Source organism: Culex quinquefasciatus, chromosome 2 (genome assembly GCF_015732765.1).
Source record: "Culex quinquefasciatus strain JHB chromosome 2, VPISU_Cqui_1.0_pri_paternal, whole genome shotgun sequence".
Classification (NCBI taxonomy): domain Eukaryota; kingdom Metazoa; phylum Arthropoda; class Insecta; order Diptera; family Culicidae; genus Culex; species Culex quinquefasciatus.
This window is the reverse complement of record NC_051862.1, coordinates 165156774-165178822: the sequence shown is the minus strand read 5'-3', so window position 1 is coordinate 165178822 and position 22049 is coordinate 165156774. Positions and strand designations below refer to the sequence as shown.

The 22049-nt window shown below is 36.6% G+C and overlaps 1 protein-coding gene across 3 annotated transcripts in view; it reads right to left on the bottom strand.

Annotated features, from left to right (window-relative positions):
• The window catches only part of LOC6038075, a 554342-nt gene that overhangs the window by 69573 nt on the left and 462720 nt on the right, over positions 1–22049 (bottom strand). For all 3 annotated transcript variants that reach the window (XM_038257659.1, XM_038257658.1, XM_038257657.1), the window contains one exon: positions 16542–16751. In XM_038257659.1, coding sequence (XP_038113587.1) covers positions 16542–16751 — 210 coding nt within the window. The remainder of the gene's footprint in view (positions 1–16541; positions 16752–22049) is intronic.

Genomic DNA, 22049 nt, shown 5'->3' with positions numbered 1-22049 from the left:
GCACGCAGTTACTAAAGTGGTACCAGAACAGCAGTGTTGCAACCATGGAAACTTTACGAACATGATGAGCTGGAAACACTTTCATCAGTAAAACATTTTAGGGGAAGTTGGGGATTTTTGAGTTGTGTTTATTTTAAAATAGTTGAAATAAGTAGAAAATAGTTTTGACTCAACTTTCAATGTTTTATTTAATATATTGTTTTAAATTTTTATGATGTCACCAATTTCGTATATCAACTCTCCCACAACAATGCAAATGAAAACTCATGCATAACTTTCATAAAATACTCTGTTGCATGCAGTGTGTGTGTTTGTGTGTAATCTGGCACTGGGCAGGCAGGGATCAAAGTTGCACACCAGACAAACCGCGGCATCAGCAGATTTACGCCGCCCACACGCCGAACATTCAGCCCACCAATCATCAAGTGAGCTGAAATAGAACACATCCAGCCCATATCAAGACTAGTATCACCGCAAAAATAAAAAAAATATTTAAAAGGTCGCAATTTTAAAAATTTCAGCAAAATCTGCATTTTTTTTAATTGTAAAGTTAGTATTAAATTAATTAATATTTTTCACTGTGAAGAGTGTTAAAATCCCGCAAGCTTTTTTTCACCTCAGCCATCTGCGTAGAGCAAAACATCAAACGGTGAAAGCTCTGGAAATAACCAGATTCCGTATGTTTTTCCCACACGGTCAGTGAGGGCTGGAGTGAGGAGGAGGAGAAGGAAAAGTGGTCGGCAAATAAATACGAGTGGATATGCACAAGCAGACTGGGGGTAAATTTATGTTTATTACTGATATGCTCTCAAAACGAGAGGGGGTAAAATGCACTTAATATAGTTGAAATGCAACTGTGAAACGCTGAAAACTGGCTCAGGAAGAATCAGTGTAATTTGGGTTCTTGCAATTTAAATACACAGAACTATGCAGTTTAGCAAAACTATTTTTGAAAGAACTGGTGTTATATTACAAACTGTATTATTTTCTTTAAAACATTTCTTTCGAAAATCTATCATTTACTCTCAACTAGAGCTGTCTACATGGTCAATAACGTCAATTTTAATCTCAACAAACCCTACAAGAAGCTTAAGAGCGATTTTCCGTTTCCGTTTCCCAGATATTGCAAAACCCTCTTGTGACACAGACAGATTTCTCATCAAAATGTTACCTTCAAAATGTTGATAAAGTGCAATGTTTTGGAGTTATTGAAACTCTCTTAGATTTTATAAACATGACCAGCTTAATAAATTTTGAAAAATAGCAAATTGTTAAAGAAATATTATTATTTTTGAACTATTTTAATCACGTGATAAGTCGATCGAAAAATAAAAATAACTTATGTCTCTTTAAATATTTTTTGAGAATGCAAAGGCTATTTCATACATTAATTATCCAAATAAATGTTGGAATATAGCCTAATTTTAACAATAATGGCCAGCGTAAAGAAATGGTTTTGTTTCATCATGTCACATTGATTTTATGTTTGTAAAATGATTCCAACCTGGCAATGGATTTTTTTTTAACTAAGTATCTTAACTATTTAACTACGTTCATTGATTCATATCATATTTATTTTTCCAAATGTTTGCCAACTTTTTTATGAGTATGTGTAAATTATTATAGATAATGGTTGAATGTCAGTTATCGGAATCGGATAATAGTAGTAAGTATTGAATGATGAATTCAAAAACCTTTTTACGTTTCGAAAACATGAAAAATTCATGAAAAAACAAAAAAAAGGTAATAAATTTTGATTAAAGTTATTGCAATTATGTTTAAAGAGTTTGCCTCTTTTGCCTTCCTCACTGAGGTAAGGCTATAATCCTGCTCTAAAATGAAATTTTTATTAAAAGCTCGAAGACCCACCTTCATTTATACATATCGACATAATCGAAAACTGAACAAATGTCTGTGTGTATGTGTGTGTATGTATCAGGGTTGCGAATGAGCGAGCGAGCCAGAATCCGTGCTCGCTCATTCATGAGCATGAGGACTTAACAGGTAGCTCGTGCTCGCTCATGCCCAACGCATGCGCTCGCGCTCAATGAGCGCTCATCAGCAAATCAGGTAAATTTTCAGTATTGTTTATGAATCTGGCACAGGCCAATTGGATTGCCACTTTTGAAGATAATTTCATCGCGAAAAAGGGACATGAACTCATCAAAGTTGCATTGGTAATTTAATTTTGGTTAGGGAGCGTTCTTATATTACGTAACGCAGTAGGGGGCGAGGGGGTGGAGGCCGTGTTACGCTCCATACAAAATTTTTAAAATTTGTATGGAAATTTTGTTACGAGGGGGTCTAAAAGTCCGATTTTTCGCGTTACGTAATAAAAGAACGCTCTCATTAACCGCGGTAAATTCATCAAATTATTCGTTGGCGTCGAACTGTCAAAAATTGATCGCGGTGGATTGCGGGGGATGTGGTAATGGTTGATTTATGAAACTTTAATGTTGTCAGCCTATATATTTTTTTCAGAGTTTGATAATTTAGAAAACTAGTTTTGATTAATTTCCCGATAAATGAAAAATGGCTGACACGCAAGTCTTAATTTGCTAAGAATCCCAGACACTCTTTTTAGCTTATTTCACCTTCAAATTTAGAGTAAACTGTCAAGGAACGGAATTTTTAAGGTCTTAAATAAGCTGTTAATAGGATGGTAATCGATTTTTTTAGATACTTTTCAGCTTTATTAAATAGTTCACTTTCACGTGTCACTGTATTATCAACTTTTTTTTATTAATCGAATTATTTCTACACAGTAAAAAAGTGTACATTTGGAAGTTGTAATTTTGTAAGGTTGAATATTACCTCTTAAAAGTTATAATTTTACCTCGATTTAGACTGAAAAAGTTGCATTACACCAGAAAAGTGGCAAAATTACACATTTTCAGAAGTAAAATTACGCATTTTTCTTGCATAAAATACGTACTTCCCAGATGTAATATTTCTATGGTTTTTTTTACTGTGTACAGATCTTAATGTAACACCTTAACCCCTTAACTCTGACTCCAAAACAAGTATCAAAACAAAAAAAAATTACAAATAACTTCATCCAATATTATTAAGATTAGCCTATTCAAACCTCCATTAGAAAAAAAAAACAACCTCGAAACTCTGCTGAAAAAAAAAGTTATTATCGTTTACCCGTTACAGGTAAAACAATACCGCTCATTTTGCTCAATGAGCAAAAATGAGCGCGAGCGCGAGCAATGAGCATTTTCGCTCATAAAATAAATGAGCAAACACGAGCACGAGCAAACGTGAGCTAGCTCGCGTCGCGCTCCTCCTCACGAATGAGCGAAAAATGCTCGCTCATGAGCGGATGAGCGCTCAAAATCGCAACACTGGTATGTATGTATGTGACCAAAATTCTCACTGAGTTTTCTCAGCACTGGCTGAACCGATTTTGACTTAACCAGTTGCAATCGACTTAATATAGGGTCCCATATATTGAATTGTTTGAAGTTTCGATAACTATGTCAAAGGTTATGCATAAAAATGTGTTTTCACATAAATCCGGATCTCATTTATATGCATGTAAACGATGTCCGGATCCATTATCCGACCCATCGTTGATTAGGTAATCGAGAGACCTTGCCAACGAGTCCACAACATTGAAGATCTGGCAACCCTGTCTCAAGTTAGGACCACTTAAGTGATATTTATGTACTTTTTTGAAGTCGGATCTCAATTAAATGTATGTAAACGATGCCCCCATCGTTGATTAGCTAATCAAGAGACCTTTCCAACGAATCCACAACATTGAAGATCTGGCAACCCTGTCTCGAGTTATGACCACTTAAGTTATATCTGTGTACTTATTTTTCTGGATCTAATAAAATAGCTGAAATATGTGTCCAAACCACTCATATTACCCATTGTTGGTAAAAAGTGAGGAAGGCATCAACCACATAGGTGGATTAAGTTAGTTTTTTTTATTCATTTTTAGATATTTGAGTTTTTGGAAAAGTCAGCAATTTGAAAATGGGATTCATATTTCTTGGACGCAAATGAAAGGTGATTGATTGAGGACTCTGCTGAAAACATTTTCAAATATAGGCTAATGGGCCCCGAGACCTTCAAAAACGCACTTCATATTTTCATTCGACCTTTTCAAATATAAGGCTAGATTTTTGAAACTCCGAACAATTTTTCTCTTAAGCCCAAGCAATATTCTTTCATTTGCATCAAAGAGAGCTTAAATCAGTTGAAATAACGCGTAGCTGTAATTAATTTTTTTTTTCGAAAATTGGCGAAAATGGCGAAACCATTTTTTTAACTACCTCAACATTACGTAGGTCACCCTTTCATCCAATACGTATCTGATTATTTCGACAAAGTAACCCCCAATTCGAATTTTGGGCTCCAATTATGTATTGCATAAATGATTCTCCCTATACAAAAAAATGATGGTATTGTCTATTAAAATTTGTGGCCCATTTCCATATCATATTTCATTTTTTTTTAATTTTGATCAGGGTAGTTCATCAGCAATTCATTTTTTTATTAAATATCAGCATGTCGACGTCGTCGTGCTATCTTGTCGCACCCGCCATTTTGACGTTCCGAGAAAAACGCGTTTTAATGTTTGACCTTGAATATTCAAAAACGAGAGCACGCAATGTAAACAATAACAAACACGTTTTGTTTGGCTCACCATTCTGTGCATTGTCCCAAAGTTTGGTTGAAGTTGGTTGCTGGAGTCCCGAGTTATAATTATAAATGTTTACGGTAGTCTAGCTTGTACGTGCGACAAACGCATCCTGACTTTCCTGGCCTGAAATCCCTTTGGCCTTTTGTCGCACTTACATCAATTTTCATGGAGTGACAAGATAGCACGACAAGATTGAAACTACTTTCATATGTAAAGTGACAAAAATGCACGGAGTTTTTTGGGTTTTGTTGAATATCTCAGGATTGAAATCGAATTTTGGGGATCTGTGAAGGTCAAAAGGTGAGGCATTGTGAGCTGCACAAAATGGCGTTCTTAACTCAATTTGGCCCAAAATGCACGTACGACAAGTTAGCACGATGGCGAATATGTGCTAAACCAACATAACTGTAATTATTTTTCCTGGTATCTGTTATATGTACAAGCAGATTTTTCTTTGAAATTCACAGCATGAAAAATGATGACGTGGAACGAAACTCAACCAACATATTTTACATTCTATTAGAGAAATCCATTCCACAACATCCCCCAACTAAACCCGACCCCCTCATATCAAGATCAACCGTTTTAATTTTAATACGCGAACATGCTTCATTTCGAAAAAAAACCGTACCGTTTACGTTAAAGCATCACGATTTGCACCAGAGCACTGCTGACTGCTACTGCCTGCTAATTTGCTGCGAAACGGTCAGTATTAAAGCTGAATTGGTGCTTTTTTTTACGACCGATAAAAAGTTGACTCAAACGAACGCCAGCGGTTTGGCCAGAAGAAGTGGGTCGTAAAGTGTGTGTCCGTGTGCTTGTGTCAGTGCGGTTAATCCTGCTGCTGCTGGTGTTGTCCTTCATTACGTGATCTGAATGGGGAAAAAAGGATTTTTTTTCGAAAAGCTTTCCCTGCTGCCGGTTCGGGCGAGGGTCCCGGGACCGTGTCTAGGCCAATTAGGCTAATTTGAAGCTCCAGGGATAGTTGAGCAAACAATATGCTAATTATTTGTTCCCGCACTTTCCGGTTGATGGGCACGTCAAGTTATGACAACGGGGAGGTCATTCAGGGGGAAAAACTGTGCAAACACAAAGGTTGGGCGCAGCAGGGCTGCGCTATCAAACGAACTTTTAGGTTGTATGTACACGGAGAAAAAAGAGTTCCCAAAATCGTGAACAAGCGTTCATGAAAATGAGAACCTCGAACAAAGTGTTCAAATCCCATGGTACGATTTTGAAAAACGTACCATGAAATTTGAACACATTGTTCGTGGTTCCCATTTTCATGCACGCTTGTTCACGATTTTGGGAACTCTTTTTTCTCCGTGTAGGATATTTAATGACGACCCAAGTAACATTTTTTTTCCAGGAGTTCTACAAGAGTTCTTCAAGATAGCTACAGCATAGCAGTTTGGACCGCGGTAGGATAAAATTCTCTTCAAAACTTCTTCAGGAGTTTGGAAGAGTACTTGAAGAGAGTTTTATCCTACCGCGGTCCAAACTGCTATGCTGTAGCTATCTTGAAAAGCTCTTGTAGAACTCCTGGAAAAAATGTTACTTGGGGAGTCACAATCTTTGTGCGAAATGAAACTATCTTCATTGGAAAAGTTATGGCATGGTTGTTTAAATGAAATTCATTCCTGTTTTTTTGGTGATTGTCCACGATTCATGTTTTTTTGTCTGGACAATTTTCCATATATGGGAGGGGTCTAAATTTTCAAAAAAAGTGTAGACGTGATTTTTGAATTGTCCCCAAAACTATTTATTAATATTTACATCGCCATCTTTCTTTAACTTATCCCTGAACTATCCAGAAGAACTTTTTTTTTATTTCAAGGAAAAAAAGGAGTCGAACATCATCAAATCACGATAGATATTGACAAAAATGCTTTTTTCCTTCCTCACCTAAATGAGGGAAGGCTTTAAAATTACTCGAAGAATAAAATTCTTAATTTGACCTCTTAGACCCACCTTCACGTGTACATATCAACTGAGAACAATCACATTGTAGAGAACTGTTTCCAGAACAGTTTCCGAAAATTTGAAAAAAGAATCAATTTTGGTTCAATACATGCAGAGATATGCTCAATTTTGTAAAAAAAAACTGACTTTCTCCAAAATTTCTATAAATTCTAATAATAATTTTTTTTTTTATAAATTTAATTGAAACTTGATATAATTTTCCTCTTTACAAATATCTGAGTAGGCGGTGTTCATCATGTAAAAAGGAATTTAATGCAGAAATTTGGTAAAAAATTACTTACTATTTTACAAAATTGATACTTTTTTCAAGGAGGCAAAGGATTGGACAAAATATTTTTTTTGAAGTTTTAAGTAATAAATAGCTTTATAATATGTTGCAGTATATTCATGACACATTATACAAAGAAAAGATTTTTATTCGGTCGTATTCCAATCGGTTTCCTTCTCGGATTTTGGAGGTTTTTAAGAAAGCTAGAAATCTGGCATGATTTTATTTTATATGAGGTCAAATGTTGGTCCAACATGTAATTTCAAGTCTTTCAACGAAAAAAGTGTTTTAAAATGCATTACGCATCTATTCAGTTGTTTTGCAGTCAAAAGTTTCCAAAATTTCCAAGTAACGTCATGATTCGAATTCCCGGACGCTTCGAAACCCGGACACTTCATTTTGTTTTATCAATTATTTGGATATAAGTTCACATTATGAATGTCAAAACTGTGTAATTTGATGAATTCCAACATCAACTTTCACATAAAGTTTGTTTGAACGCTGTAGTTAATGCCAAAACAATTAATTACAATAAAATTAGAAGTTTACCAAAAATGCGAAACATTTCACTTGAAATATTTCAGTTGCGTTCGAAGAACCGGGAAGGCAAAGCAGAAATTTATGGTTTCGATTTTCTTAAATTCTAGCAAATTTTTATATAAACTATCGATTGTTTTAATGTTAACAGCTTATTTGAGACCTAAAGAATGCCATTCACTAACATTTCAGTCCAAATTTGTGCGATTCATAAGTAAAATCGAGTGTCCGGAATTCGAAGCAAAAGGGTCCGGATTTCGAATCAGCTTTTGTCAGTGTCCGGGATTTGAAGCACAACAAGTCATTTTAATTTTCAAATTCTGATGAAAAATTGTTAGAAAAGACATATTTTGCATGCATTCTCTTAAAACTGACTGTTAAAACTACATCCTGATGATATTTCTTCATTTCCAACTTATTACATGAATTTTTGCCAGCTATAACAAAAATTATATGCTACTAAGTGTCCGGATTTCGAATCATGACATTATTGCCAAAAAATTATTTTTGCGAGAAAAAGAGTTTTCGGTCATGTACAATGGAATATCAAAAAAAAAAAACAAAGAAAGAAAGAAAAGAAAATTAAGCGAGCCCAAACATGCTAAATATAATTAATAATGCAGAATCGTTTTTAGAAAAAAATTTTTTTGCCCCCTGATTTTTCGGACCAATTTTGAAGGAGGCGATATAAACTTTAAAAAATGTAGGTAAGTTTCAAAATATAAATATGTAGGGGAAATATACCCATTTTAATCACTCTAATCCGTTCTACCAATTCTCATCACTTTTGCCGTTTCCGCTAATAAATCAACATTTTCAGATGTATCAACAATGGAGAGTTGCTTGCTCACTTTTATCTGAGATATTTATTACTTTGGAACAATCAAAAACACTTTATGAAAGCTGTAATTCATGATCAAAGTGCTGATAGGCCGATAATAGAAATAGGCTGAGAAAGGGTATAGTTCCCCTACTTGGAAAATTTCAAAATACCGTATTTTCTCGAAAAAACTCATATTTTTTTAAATTCGCAATATGATTATGAAACGATTCAAAATTTTGCATGCATTTCCACTGTTTTTGAGCATTATAATGTGTTTTTTATAACATAGTAAGTTTCAAAGTATATTATAACAAAAAACAGAAAATACCATATATTTTAAGGGGTCTAGCTCATTTCCCCGAAAGACATTTTCCCGAATGCCATTTCCCCGAATATCATTTCCCCTAATCGGCTATATCCCCGAATGCCATTTCCCCTAATCGGCCATTTCCCCGAATGCCATTTCCCCGAAGTGACACTTACGCCAATTGCCGTTTATTTAAATTTAAATTTTCCCGAATTTTCATATCCCCTAATCATCATTTTCGCCAAAGCCTTTTTCCAAGAAAAACAGTTATTTTCTTTCTCAATTTTACCGAACAAACAGCTTTTTCGGGTATGCTGTTGATTAAATGTTGTAAATTGGGTAGTAAAGCCCTTTGTCAATTTTTATGAACAACGGTAAGAAACCATTTCTGATAACGTTTTTTTCATTTTTATGCAAAAAAAAGTTATTGACAAGACAACATTTTTTCCCCTTGGAACGAGCTGTCAAGTAGGAGCATTTCTGCCAAGAAGGGCCGTTAAGTGAATTTTTAAAAATTGAATTCTTAATCCATTTTAAATCCTTTGTGGTCGTTCAAAGGGTCATTGTACTTAGAAAAATAAGTTTTATCGTTGTGAACAATAATATCACAAATTGAGGCTTAATTTTAGGACCCAATTACATTCCAGACTCGATTATTCGAAGCCTCGATTATCCGAAGATTTGTATGGGACTTCGAATAATCGAATCACGAACATTTTTTTTCTTTTTTTTTTCTTTTCCTTTTTTTAAACATCAATTTTGAGTTCTGCAACCCCATTTTAGTCAAATTTGAATAGTCGATTGCCTATTAAATAATAAAATGCATTTTTTCAATATTTCAACACCGCCATATTGGCCGCCATCTTGGATTTAAAAGTTTTTTTTTAAAGGGCACCGGGCATTTCCGCTTGACCGCGTTCGGGGAAATTGCATTCACGGAAATGACTATTCAGGGATATGACTAATCGGGTAAGTGGCATTCGGGATTGTGGCCCATTCGGGAAAGTGGCATTAGGGGATGTGGACGATTAGGGGAAATTGAAAATTCGGGTAAATGGAATTCGGGGAAATGACTATTAGGGGAAGTGTCTTTTCGGGGAAGTGGCATTCGGGGAAATGTCCCTTCGGTAATATGGGTTTTGGGGAAATGTCATAGATTCATTTTAAGTACTCTAATTTACATGATTTGCAACATAGGTATCAAACGAAGCAACTTTTGGTATGCTTATATACTGTTCTAGTATTTTTGAAATTAATTGCTCTTGTTTTCACAAAATACCATAAAGTACTCAAATTTTCATAATTTGGTATCATAAAAATACTGTATTTTGTGGAAATTTGTGTATTTAATACAAAAAAAAAAACTATAAATTCTGCATAATTTCGATGATACTAATTTAGCAAATTATTAAATTTGAGTACTTAAAAAGATGGTATTTTGAGATAATTTGAATATTTTATTAAAAAAAACTCTCTCAAACAGTGGAAATGAATACCAAATTTTGCTTCGTTTGATACCCATGTTGCAAATTATAAAAATTTGAGTATTTAAAAATACGATATTTTGCGAAGAATTGAGAATTTCATTCCAAAAACTCTAAAATAATTATTGCATGCAAAATTTCAAATCGCTTAATACCCACATTGCAAATTATGAAGATTTCAATATTTTTTTTAAAAAAATCGATAGTTTGAGTATTTTTTTCTAAAATACGGTATTTTTTTGAAAACTAGATTGCCCATATTGCGAATGGAAATTTTTCAAAAAATAAAATCAAAAATCATAATGTAAAAAATGGTTTTCCTCATACAAACTCCGATACTAATCGCTTTGCGCCAATCGAGTGCTCAACCAATTGCTCAAAAATTTTAGGAGAACCTATACAGAACCAAAAAAATATGTTGCTGATTTCGATTCACCCTAGTGATCCATTAGGGTGTACTATGATTATAAAAAAAAAAATAAGGTTGACCAAATTTAGTGAGCACAGCACTTTTCCAGTTCCTTTTGGGGTCCTAAACAACTCCCCAAAGTTTGGGACCGATTGGTTTAGTCCTCACTTTGCGCAAAGCGATTCAATTATCCATATAAATTTGTATGTAGAAAAGCATTTTTTTGGATTTTGATATTTATCTTCTTTCAGGAGCAAGTTAGCTCCACAACTTCTTCGGCAAAGTTGTAGAGCACATTCCAGAGCATCCGAATATGAGTCCTGTTTTGATATAGCATGAAACGTGGATTTGATAAATATCAAAATCCAAAAAAATGGTATGGAAAATTGAATCGTTTTGCACAAAGTGAGGACTAAACCAATCGGTCCCAAACTTTGGGGAGTTGTTTAGGACCCCAAAAGAAACTGAAAAAAGTGCTGTGCTGGAAAATCGATTTTGATATTACACCCTAGGGAGCGTTCTTTTATTACGTAACGCAGTAGGGGGGGGGGAGGGGTGTCGGAGGCCGTGTTACGCTCCATACAAAATTTTTAAAATTTGTATGGAAATTTTGTTACGAGGGGGGGGGGGGAGGGGGTCTTAAAGTCCGATTTTTCACGTTACGTAATAAAAGAACGTTCCCCTAGTGGTCTACGCTAACTTCCATAGGTAAGACATTTTGCAAGTGCCATTGTGTGTTGGTGTTTTTATCCTTGATGGATTGTTTTATAGCAATAGCATGGAAAATGCCATGAGATTTTGTGTGATTCTTATGAGAAATTCAATCGGCACCAAACTTGGTTTTTCTGTTTACTAACGATATGTTGACATTTCGCACTATATTGGTCCAAGTCAGTGAAGGTTGAATCCTATTTAGTAGGCCAGAAATGTTCCGTTTTTAATATTTAAAAAATAATTCGAAAAAAAAAAACATAAATAAAATCTACATGCAATCATCAAACGACTAAACAACAATAAAAAACTACAATTTCACTATCAATACACTCCCCCCAGAAGCCATAATCCCAACAACAACTAACCACCTACGGCGCAAAAAACTTGATCTGCCACTTTGCTCAATCACCGTCACAGAAATTGAGAAAAGCTTATTTGCTCGTCTGCAGCAAAATAACCAAACCGGCAGAGCCCACACACACATCGAGTCACGTGCTCGTGATGCGGCAAACAATTTCATCGCCCGAGCTTCGAGTGTCATTCTGGGAGCCGCTGGAGAAAGCTCTCTCCTCGTGTAGACGACGACAATAACAGTAACGAGAGACGCCGACGATGGCAAAGTTTCCGTATTTATTTATAAGCATCGTATTAAACAGCTGGCATGTACAAAAAAACGGCACAAGAGGACACCATCGTCAAAACCACCAAACAAGATCACACCTACGTCGTTTTGAGGGGGAGGGGGAGTTTGCCAACATGTGTGGGAGTACACGTTCGAGACACGGGGAAAATCTAAACTTTTATGGTTACGGAAATTTTGTTCTGACCCGGTTTGCTGAAAGAATTAAAGGGCGCTGACGTTGATACATGGAATACATGTATTTTTTAATGTAATGCTTTAAACGTATAGCCTTTTCCAATGATTCTGCGTCAAAGAAGAAAATTGTAGAGAATATTTTTCACGAAAAAATGACTATGGACATTAACAGACTTCTTTTACAGTTAAAAAAATAATCTTTTTTTTATATTCGCATCTGCTTTATAAGTTTAAAAATATTAACCAAAAACAACAAGAACGATTCTCCACACAAGTTTTGTTTTGATGCTGGGAGAGAAATGTCCAAACACTATTTTGTTTGAACTACTTTGTTGGAAGCTGTTTGGTGCCTTATAAAGAAGGTTTGGTTGTATCAATGAGCTCTTTATAGAGACCAGATGCTTTGTTGGACACTAACTTGCCACAATTAAATCGTTCTAAAGAGTTGTCAAAACCTCCATTAAATCAATCCCATTGACATTCCCCCCTAGAATCAGCGTTTTTTCAACGACCATCACAAACAATCTGTAGGTTCGCCCTTTTCAACCCATCAACGCGGGACTCTTCTTTTGTGGGAAATTTTTCTCTTTCTAATTAAACGGTTTCGGCTTAGCTCTTTTTTTTGCCAATTTTGGGTCCTTCGCGCATTGTTTGTGTTTTGTTTTCGCACTAATTGACTAAAAGCTTCTTAGTTTTGGTGGGTTTTCCCTTGATGCCACGAAAACGAAGGCAAATATAAAAAAAGCATCCGTTATAATGCGAGTTGTTTCAACGGCGTTGGCGTCATCACGGAAAATGACAAAAAAAAGCGAGCTACCCCTTGAGGACCGACCACCCCTTCTGAGAGTTAGCGTCAAAAAGTCAAACATTGCCGGCTGACATTTGCGAGGGACTCTTGGAAAAGGTTTGAAAGGTGTTTGGGGATTCGTGGGTTCACCGTACTGAAAGCTTCCAAAAATAAAAGCTGTCATTGGTTCGAAAGTAGTTGAATTTTCTTTAAATGTATAACTTATATGTTTTAAATATTTTACTTCGCCGCTTAAAGACCTTGAACTGCTTAGAAATTCATTTTGTCCCACTTAAGTTTGTATGCAGCGGTTGAAAATTTATTTGAAGTTTTGGGATCATTTTCCCTTACTTTCATACCTTGCAAGTTGGACATTTATTGGATATTGTTCTGAGCATGATTCTGATTAATATTTTGTTACTTAATATAGGAGAGCAACTGTATGGTTAATATAAGTGTGAGGATCAATTAAAAGCTTGATGCAACAGTTGCCACGACCCCTCTTAGATTTCTGTGAAACTTTTTCCTAAGGGCTAACATTTGTCTCTGATCACACTCCAAGAAGTTCATGAAAAAGAAGTGTTTTTGGATAATTTGCAGCCTGAAACGGTGATGAGATAGAAATTTGGTGTCAAAGGGACTTTTGTGTAAAATTGGAACCCGACGTACTCAATATTCCGAAAAATCTTTTTTTTCATCGAAAAAAATCAAATCAAATTATTCGCTCTACAGCATTGCGTTCTCGATTGCGAGATTCCTACTCGAAACTAAGTGTTCGAAGGCTTGATTGTTGAGGCAATTGCAAACCTATTTTAACACCTTAGCTTCCATCCACCCCGGGATTCAAACTGACGACCTTTGGATTGTTAGTCTGCCCACCAGCGACTCCACCGAGACAGGACCCAGGGAGACGACTCCTGCACCTGGACTGAGTTAACGACCTAACTTTTTTAGGTTAGTCCGGGGCCAACATTTACTTCCCGTCTGACGGAAGGCGTGATCAGACAAATCTCGTCTCGAAAAATGCCACCGGGACCGTCTGGGATCAAACCCAGGCCGACTGCGTGAGAGGCAACCACGCTTACCCCTACTCCACGGGTCCCGGTTCATCGAAAAAACACTAAAAAAGTTTTAAAAATTCTCCCATTTTCCGTTACTCGACTGTAAAAAATTTTGGAACATGTCATTTTCTGGGAAATTTAATGTACTTTTCGAATCTACATTGAACCAGAAGGGTCATGTTTTCATTTGGAACAAAATTTTTCATTTTAAAATTTCGTGTTTTTTCTAACTTTGCTGGGTTATTTTTTAGAGTGTAACAATGTTCTACAAAGTTGTAGAGCAGACAATTACAAAAATTTTGATTTATAGACATAAGGGGTTTGCTTATAAACATCAGGAGTTATCGCGATTTTACGAAAAAAGGTTTGAAAAAGTTGGTCTTCATCGATCATGGCCGTTCATGGTCACCCGCGACAGACACGGACGACAAAACAAAGAGAAACGCAAAAAGTAAGTTTTTCAAAAAAAAATTCGTAAAATCGCGATAACTCGTGATGTTTATAAGCAAACCCCTTATGTGTATATATCAAAATTTTTGTAATTGTCTGCTCTACAACTTTGTAGAACATTGTTACACTCTAAAAAATAACCCTGCAAAGTTAGAAAAAACACGAAATTTTAAAATGAAAAATTTTGTTCTAAATAAAAAAATGACCCTTCTGGGTCACTGTAGATTCGAAAAGTACATTAAATTTCCCATAAAATGACATTTTCCAAAAATTTTTACAGTCGAGTAACAGAAAATGGGAGAATTTTTAAAACTTTTTTAGTGTTTTTTTCGATGAAAAATACGTTTTTTCGGAATTCTGAGTAAGCCATCAAATGACACCAAATTTCTATCTCATCACCGTTTCAGGCTGCAAATTATTGAAAAACACCTCTTTTTTTGCATGTTCAAAAATGGAAGGGGTCGTACCGCCCCTCCGTCACGAGATATCAAAAAGCGGACCTTGGATTCGTGATCAGGGACAAAAGTTACCGCTTAAGACAAAGTTTCACGCAAATCGACGAGGGAAGGGTCGGGGCAACTTTTTCCAATTTCGTATGAGTTGGTAGAGAATTACCCATGTAAAAAATCATTCGATATCAAGAAAATATATCCTGTTTTTTTTTTTTCTAATTTTATAAATTGTCTTTCAAATTGTTCAATAAACCCTTAAAATTATCTGCGATAAACGGATAGAAATACTGTTAGCAAATCCGGTAACAATTTGTTGTTGAATTTATGAACAATAAAATGTTTATTCAAAGGTTATTTTTGATCCATTTTACGAAGGGTATTTTTTTTTATTTAGAACAAATTTTTCATAATTTTTGCAAGATTATTATTTATTGTGTGACAATGTTTTGCAAAGCAATAGAACAGACGATTATAAAAATGATGACGAAACATTTATTTTTCATCGTAAAATTGCAACTTGTGACGGTTACAATCAAATCCACATTGTTTATGACATTTCTTTTAATTGTCGGCTCTACATCTTTGTTGAACTTTATTACACTCTTAAAAACAACCCTACACCTTCCAAACTGCGTTACGTAACAAATGAAAGTTACCAGGCTTAAAAAAATGCAAGGAAAGCTCCATATTTTATTGTTTACTTTTAGTCACTTAAAGTTTAACTCCCAGCAAACTCTTTTTTTATTTGTTGTGCTATTGTCAAGGATGGTTTAAATTGGTACATCAGACTTTTTTTTTTGAAATTAAAAAAAAAAATAAAAATTGTCAAGTTTTTAATTGATTTTGATTTGATTAGAGTTTACAGCTTTTCCAAACATGTTAAAACAACGTCAAAAAAAAAAAAAAAATCACCTAAGTTTTATGTTTTAAGAATCTATAGTTTTATATCCGGGACCGTGGTGTAGGGGTAAGCGTGGTTGCCTCTCACCCAGTCGGCCTGGGTTCGATCCCAGACGGTCTTGGTGGCATTTTTCGAGACGAGATTTGTCTGACCACGCCTTTCGTCGGACGGGGAAGTAAATGTTGGCCCCGGGCTAACCAAGAGGGTTAGGTCGTTAGCTCAATCCAGGTGTAGGAGTCGTCTCCCTGGGTCCAGCCTCGGTGGAGTCGCTGGTGGGTAGTTGGACTAACAATCCAAAGGTCGTCAGTTCGAATCCCGGGGTGGATGGAAGCTAAGGTGTTAAAAGAGGTTTGCAATTGCCTCAACAATAGGAATAGGAATCTCGCAATCGAGAACGCCAAGGCAATGCTGTAGAGCAGCTATTCTCAACGGGGGTACCGAGCCTACTTGATTTACATGGCAGGGGGTACCAGCCTAGAAGAAGGTTGAGAATCGCTGCTGTAGAGCGAATAATGGTTGGTTCTAGATGGTTCTAGATAAAATCTGAAAACACAGTACTAGATTTCGCCCTGGGCGAAAATTGGATCTCATGTTTTTTCATGACCCCAGAAATCGAGAAAAAAATAAATGCAATTAGGCTAAGGTAAATTTTGTTAAGTGTTAATTTAATTTAATTAATTTCCAGGAAAAATAGGAGGGAGAAAGAAAATATTTATTATCATTGCAAAATTTAAACATCGATTTGAAACATTGTATTTTGCGTACTTTATAATTTTTAATTAAATTTGGTACTCAGGCTTTATCCAAATTTTCAATTTTGGAACTAAAGATTGGAAAACCGGAAAAGTTCAAATTCAGTTAATCAAACAACCCAAATTTTCTACTCACCACCGGGAACAGCTGCAGCAGTCCGAGGATGAAGATGGCCATCGCCAGCGAGGTGGCCGCACAGAGCTGCATCTTGAGGAAGGTGACACAGCAACGTCGCTGGTACAGCACCGGCAGCATGATGGCGAACGCGACGCACGACTGCAGGAAGCAACATCCGCAGCTGATCACCACCAGGATGGGGCGGACCGTCGTTTTGGGCACCGAGGCCTGTTTTTGTTTGATGGCGTTTCGGTTGCCGGGCCGGTTGCGGAACGAAGTTGGCGGTCCGGAACGATGGCAATAGAAAGAGAGAGGGAAAGAAAAAAGTTAGCATTACATTGAGGGAAAAGCACCGTGGAGTTGGGAAAAGGCTTTTGGTCTTCCAAGTTGTGGTTTCTGGGAAAAGCTAAAGACATAAAAAAAGTTACCGAGAATATTTGGCAGTGGGAAGATGAAACAGAGGAGAACGGGAAAAAAGTAATACCGTTAAAATGTAATCTTTTCCTCAATTATTTACACGAAAAAACAAGCACGGACCGGTGCCGACTATTGGGCCCGGGAATGGTGCACCAGTTTGGTTTTATAATGCGCAAAGTGCATGAAATGCACTTGGAAATGGTTTAATGTTTTAACGGGGAAAGTTGCGTGCTTGCAGGTTGGAAGCATGTGCAGCGAATTGGTTCTTTGTAAGCAGATTTCTTTTGGACTAGGAAATTTGGTTTTACTATGAATTCAAAGACTCAAAAAATGCCTGTTAACGTTATTGTTGGAACTGGAATTTTGTTTTAAAAGGACATGAAACCTTCCATTCAGATAACCAAACAAAACATTGTTTATTATCCTGACTACCCTACAAAGTACACATGAAAAAATCTGATTCAGCGATATAAATCAAACCGAATGTGTTCGCCCCATATTTCCTCCTCCATACACATAAAACTGTATCAAACGGGTAAGATCAAGGTCATCGCCCGGTGCCTATCGCCGTGCACCGCCGAATAATGGCGGCAATAAACCTTTCTCCTTAAAATATGACCCCTCACATGGGGAAACCCCCACCACTGGACTGTGCTCTCCCAAGATGAATAGTCCCCGCGTAAAACAAACAAAATCCCATTTCATTTGCATTCAGCCTTTATTGACAATCTGTTTGTTCTGGGCAAGAGCCTGGTCTCTCATAAAGTGCAACTATCAAACGGTGGCGGCGGCGTCGGCGTCGGGATGTTTTGTGACCACCTACGGACCGTCAAGTACTGCCGGGGATCGACCGCTGGACAGTGCCCAGTAACGACACGCCTAATCTCGAGTTGCCATTAGTCGCCAAGGTCTACCGGCCAGAGCAGCTGCTGGGGAGACCTTTTTTTTTGCTGTCGGGAAGTCTCTGAGTGACCAGTTGTAAGTTTTACGGTAGATTGTTAGGCTGAGTCGAATTTTGGTAAAAAATGGTTCTAGAGCTAGTGATTACACTGAACAATCTGAACTTTGACAAGGTGGTAAAAAAGTTGAAGATGCAAAATTTATAGTTCTTCTAAATGCCATTATTTTTAATCAAATTAACAACTCCTTTACTTCAAACTTACGTGAAATTTCCCGAGGATTCCGAATATGTAAAAATTGCGCCCAAAAAGTGTCGTCTTCTTGGGCTACAGAGGAAAAGTTAAAGTTGTAATACTGGCAAGTCATAAACCTCCCAAAACCCAACACATTCAATCTCTCGAACGATCAGTGGGCGGCTGAATCTGAGCATTGAAAAACTCTGTAGCAATACTCGGAGAAATGCCTCAACTGCAACTTTCTTCTCGCTAACATAGTCTCAGGCAAAATTCGAGTTGAAAATTGGGCTATATGATCGGTATCGAACTATATATGGGTAAAAAATATACGAGGTTTCCCCTCAATCTCACTTATCTCCACGTCCGCGGATTGGTTTCTCGTGTTCGTCAAAGGGTCTCAGGGACATCACTGAATATGAACCATAATCGGAAACTTGGTAGAATCATGTTGTTACGGTGGGAAAATCCAAGATCTGTATTCCTGGACACTTTGGATGACCAAGAACATCCCAAAAGTGATCCACATAGCTCAGAGTGTTTCCAAAGGGTTCTAGGGACATCACTGAATATGAACCATGATCGGAAACTTGGTACAATCGTGTTGTTACGGAGGTATACTTCAAGATCTGTATTCCAGGACATTTTGGAGGACCCAGAACATCCCAAAAGTGATCCACATAGCTCATAGTGTTTCCAACGGGTCCCAGGGACACCACTGAATATGAACCATAATCGGAAACTTGGTAGAATCTTGTTGTTACGGCGGTAGACTCCAAGATCTGTATTCTAGGACACTTTGGAGGACCCAGATCATCCCAAAAGTGATCCACATAGCTCATAGTGTTGCCAAAGGGTCCCAGGGACATCACTGAATATGAACCATAATCGGAAACTTGGTAGAATCGTGTTGTTACGGCGGTAGACTCTAAGATCTGTATTCCAGGACACTTTGGAGGACCTAGATCATCCCAAAAGAGATCCAAAGGGATCGAAGTGGTCCCAAATGGTCGTGAGGATGTGACTGGTAATAACTAAACTTCATTTGCCTTGAAAAATCGTTGTAAACCTGAATTATCTTCAACATTTTCTGAAGTTTCCAAATTTCAGGTTTTCAGGATGTTCTAGGTCGTCAAAAAGGCCATTAACAACCACTCAAACATTTTTTCCTAGGTAGAGAAACTCATAAATTACAACTTTGCTGAACAATGTTATATGTTTTGAGCACTGTGTGATTTTATACAACCGAATTTCGGTATGGGTCATATATGACCCATCAGGCCTGAAAGGGTTAATGGTTACGGCTTCTGCCTCACAAGCAGAAGGTTCAGGGATCAAATCCCGGTCGGTTCCTTTGAATGTTGGAATCATGAATTTGAACTTTGAATATGAACAAAAACGAAAATATATCAGGCGGGATTCGAATTCACGCCTTAGGATTGATGGTCTGGGACGCTAAGCAGTCGGCCATCAGAAGGTTTACACTCTAACAGTGAAATGATCCGTAGTGTTGAAACATGTTATCTTCTCATATTAAATACGCGCTGATCCCTGATTTGCCTGACGGGATTGGAAGTCTAAATATAGATCGAGTTTCCTTCAGATGCTTGCTTCAAAGTTCAGGCGGGGCCGAACAATGCCCAGCGACCTCGGAATTGGACCGCAAGGAGCTCTGTCATTCTGAAACGGGTCGTTGGAAGCAGCGCGAGGGCTATCACCACCTAATACCCGGGACTGAGATAAGTTGTATCAGCATTCGGCATATACAAAGTCTGACACAAATTATACTTTCCCATAATATCGCTACCGGTTAGCGGGTATTGGATTGGACCACACACACACACAGAGGAAAAGTTAAAGTTGTAAAAAGTTTGTTATAGAAAAATCGTTAATTTATGAGAAAAACAGCGATTGGCCAAAAAGTAAATTCCGTAGGCTTGTAGTCTTTCGAATGCACTTAAGAGAATTAGAATAGTTTTTCGAATTTTTAACTCCAAAAACTCAATCATGTGCTTTTGAATGTATTTTTTTCGGAAAGTTCAGCTAATTTTGCATAAGAATGACTCCTTGGAAATTGTTGTGGCTTGTGGGGATTTTTCAAAAATATAAAAACAAACCGGATACACTCACTCATCACAAAATTTTTTTTGAAGAAAAAAAAAATCTGATTCTTGCAATGCACGAGTTGCAACAATCGTCCAATGAGTCATTCTTATGCAAAATTAGCTGAACTTTCGGAAAAAAATACTTTCAAAAGCACACGATTGAGTTTTAGGGGTTAAACATTCGAAAAACTGGTCAAAAATGGTCAAAATCAAATCTTTTTTTTTATTAATTCTGATGACTTGTGAAGAATACACGCAAACTCCTTATGTCTATAAATCAAAATTTTTGTTTTGTCTGCTCTACAATTTTGTAGAACATTGTTACATTCTAAAATGTAACCCTGCAATGTTAGAAAAAACACGTAATTTTGAAATGAAAAAAATGCTATAAATGAAAAAATTGACCCTTCTGGTTTATTTCAGATTCGAAAAGTACATTAAAATGTCCCATAAAATGACATCTCAGAATTTTTCACAGTTGAGTAACGGGAAATGGCAGCGATTTTAACACTATTTTTTAACTTTTTTTCGATGAAAAATACGTTTTTTCGGAATTTTGAGTACGCCATCAAATCGGGCGTCTTATTTTACACAAAAGTCCCTTTGACACCAAATTTCTATCTCTTCACGGTTGCGAGCTACAAATTACTGAAAAACGTGTCTTAGTAAAAAACCGTCACGAAATATCGAAAAATGGACCTCGGATTTGTGATCAGGAACCAAAATAACCCCTTAGAGCAAAGTTTCACGCAAATCGAAGAGGGGTTGGGGCAACTGCTGTGTGAGTTGGCGGAGAATTACTCTTATAAAATAAAGGATTTAAATTTTTTGAAAAAAGCCTTTTCAATTTCCAACAATTTAAAATAAAATTCAAATTTGCTTTGAAAAGCTGTTCTGTAAAACAGTTACGAATTGTGGTATTTTTTTAATATTCAATATGTACTTAAATTGGAAGTAACATAAAATTTGCCATCGAAAAAAAGTTTTGTGAAATTCAGATGAAGTAATAACTTTATCTCGGCTACAATTTATACGTTTTTTTACAATTTAAAACATGAATTTTTGAAAACAAACATTTCGAAACCTTAAAATTGATTCGGTCAAAACTTTGAAATCAGTTTTAATAATTATGTGTAAAATTTTCCTAACTTAGTTTTGGAAGTTGGTTCTTACATATATATTTAAAAAAAATACTCTCGGAGAGAGCCAGAATTTCTTTGCATTTGCAAGAAAAAAGTGTTCCGAATTTATGGATTTAAAGATAAATGTTTTCTCCAAAAACTTGATTTAAAAAGTAAAAATTCAACATTTTGAACCCGTCTACCATTCGTAATTTGAATGGTAAAGTGACGCCAGGTTACGAGCAGCAGCTCTGCTGACTTGGCTAGGAATGTTTGCCCTTCGACGGGTATGAAAGAAGTGACGGTCTCTTTTTTTGTTGTCTAGAACCCTGCAATGAAATTGTGGCTTCGTAACATCAGCCTACACAAAATGGGTGCAGGTTCCCAAGCAATTTTTTAAATTTTTTTTTTGCTGATATTAGAAATTTGGTAATTTGATGTTGATGTTGAATTGAGTGGATTTGCTTATAAAGAATTCGTCGACTTCCTTTTTTAATAACCCCTGCAAAAAAAATTCAAGCCCCCGTGGTCAAGAGTCGTCCTGGAGTGGCACAAATGAGCAGACACATGCACATAGAAGAGGGGAGCTCGACAGAGTCCTCGCGCGCGGCCGTCAGGATTTATGGGCCGTGGGGTCGTAAAATTTGGGTTCTGGCTTCCACGGAGTCGGTCCAGCTGGTTTGTGCGCTAAATTCTCCCTGGGTGGCGTTTATTTGGTTTTTATTTTTGGTGCCTAGTCTCTGCTCTTTT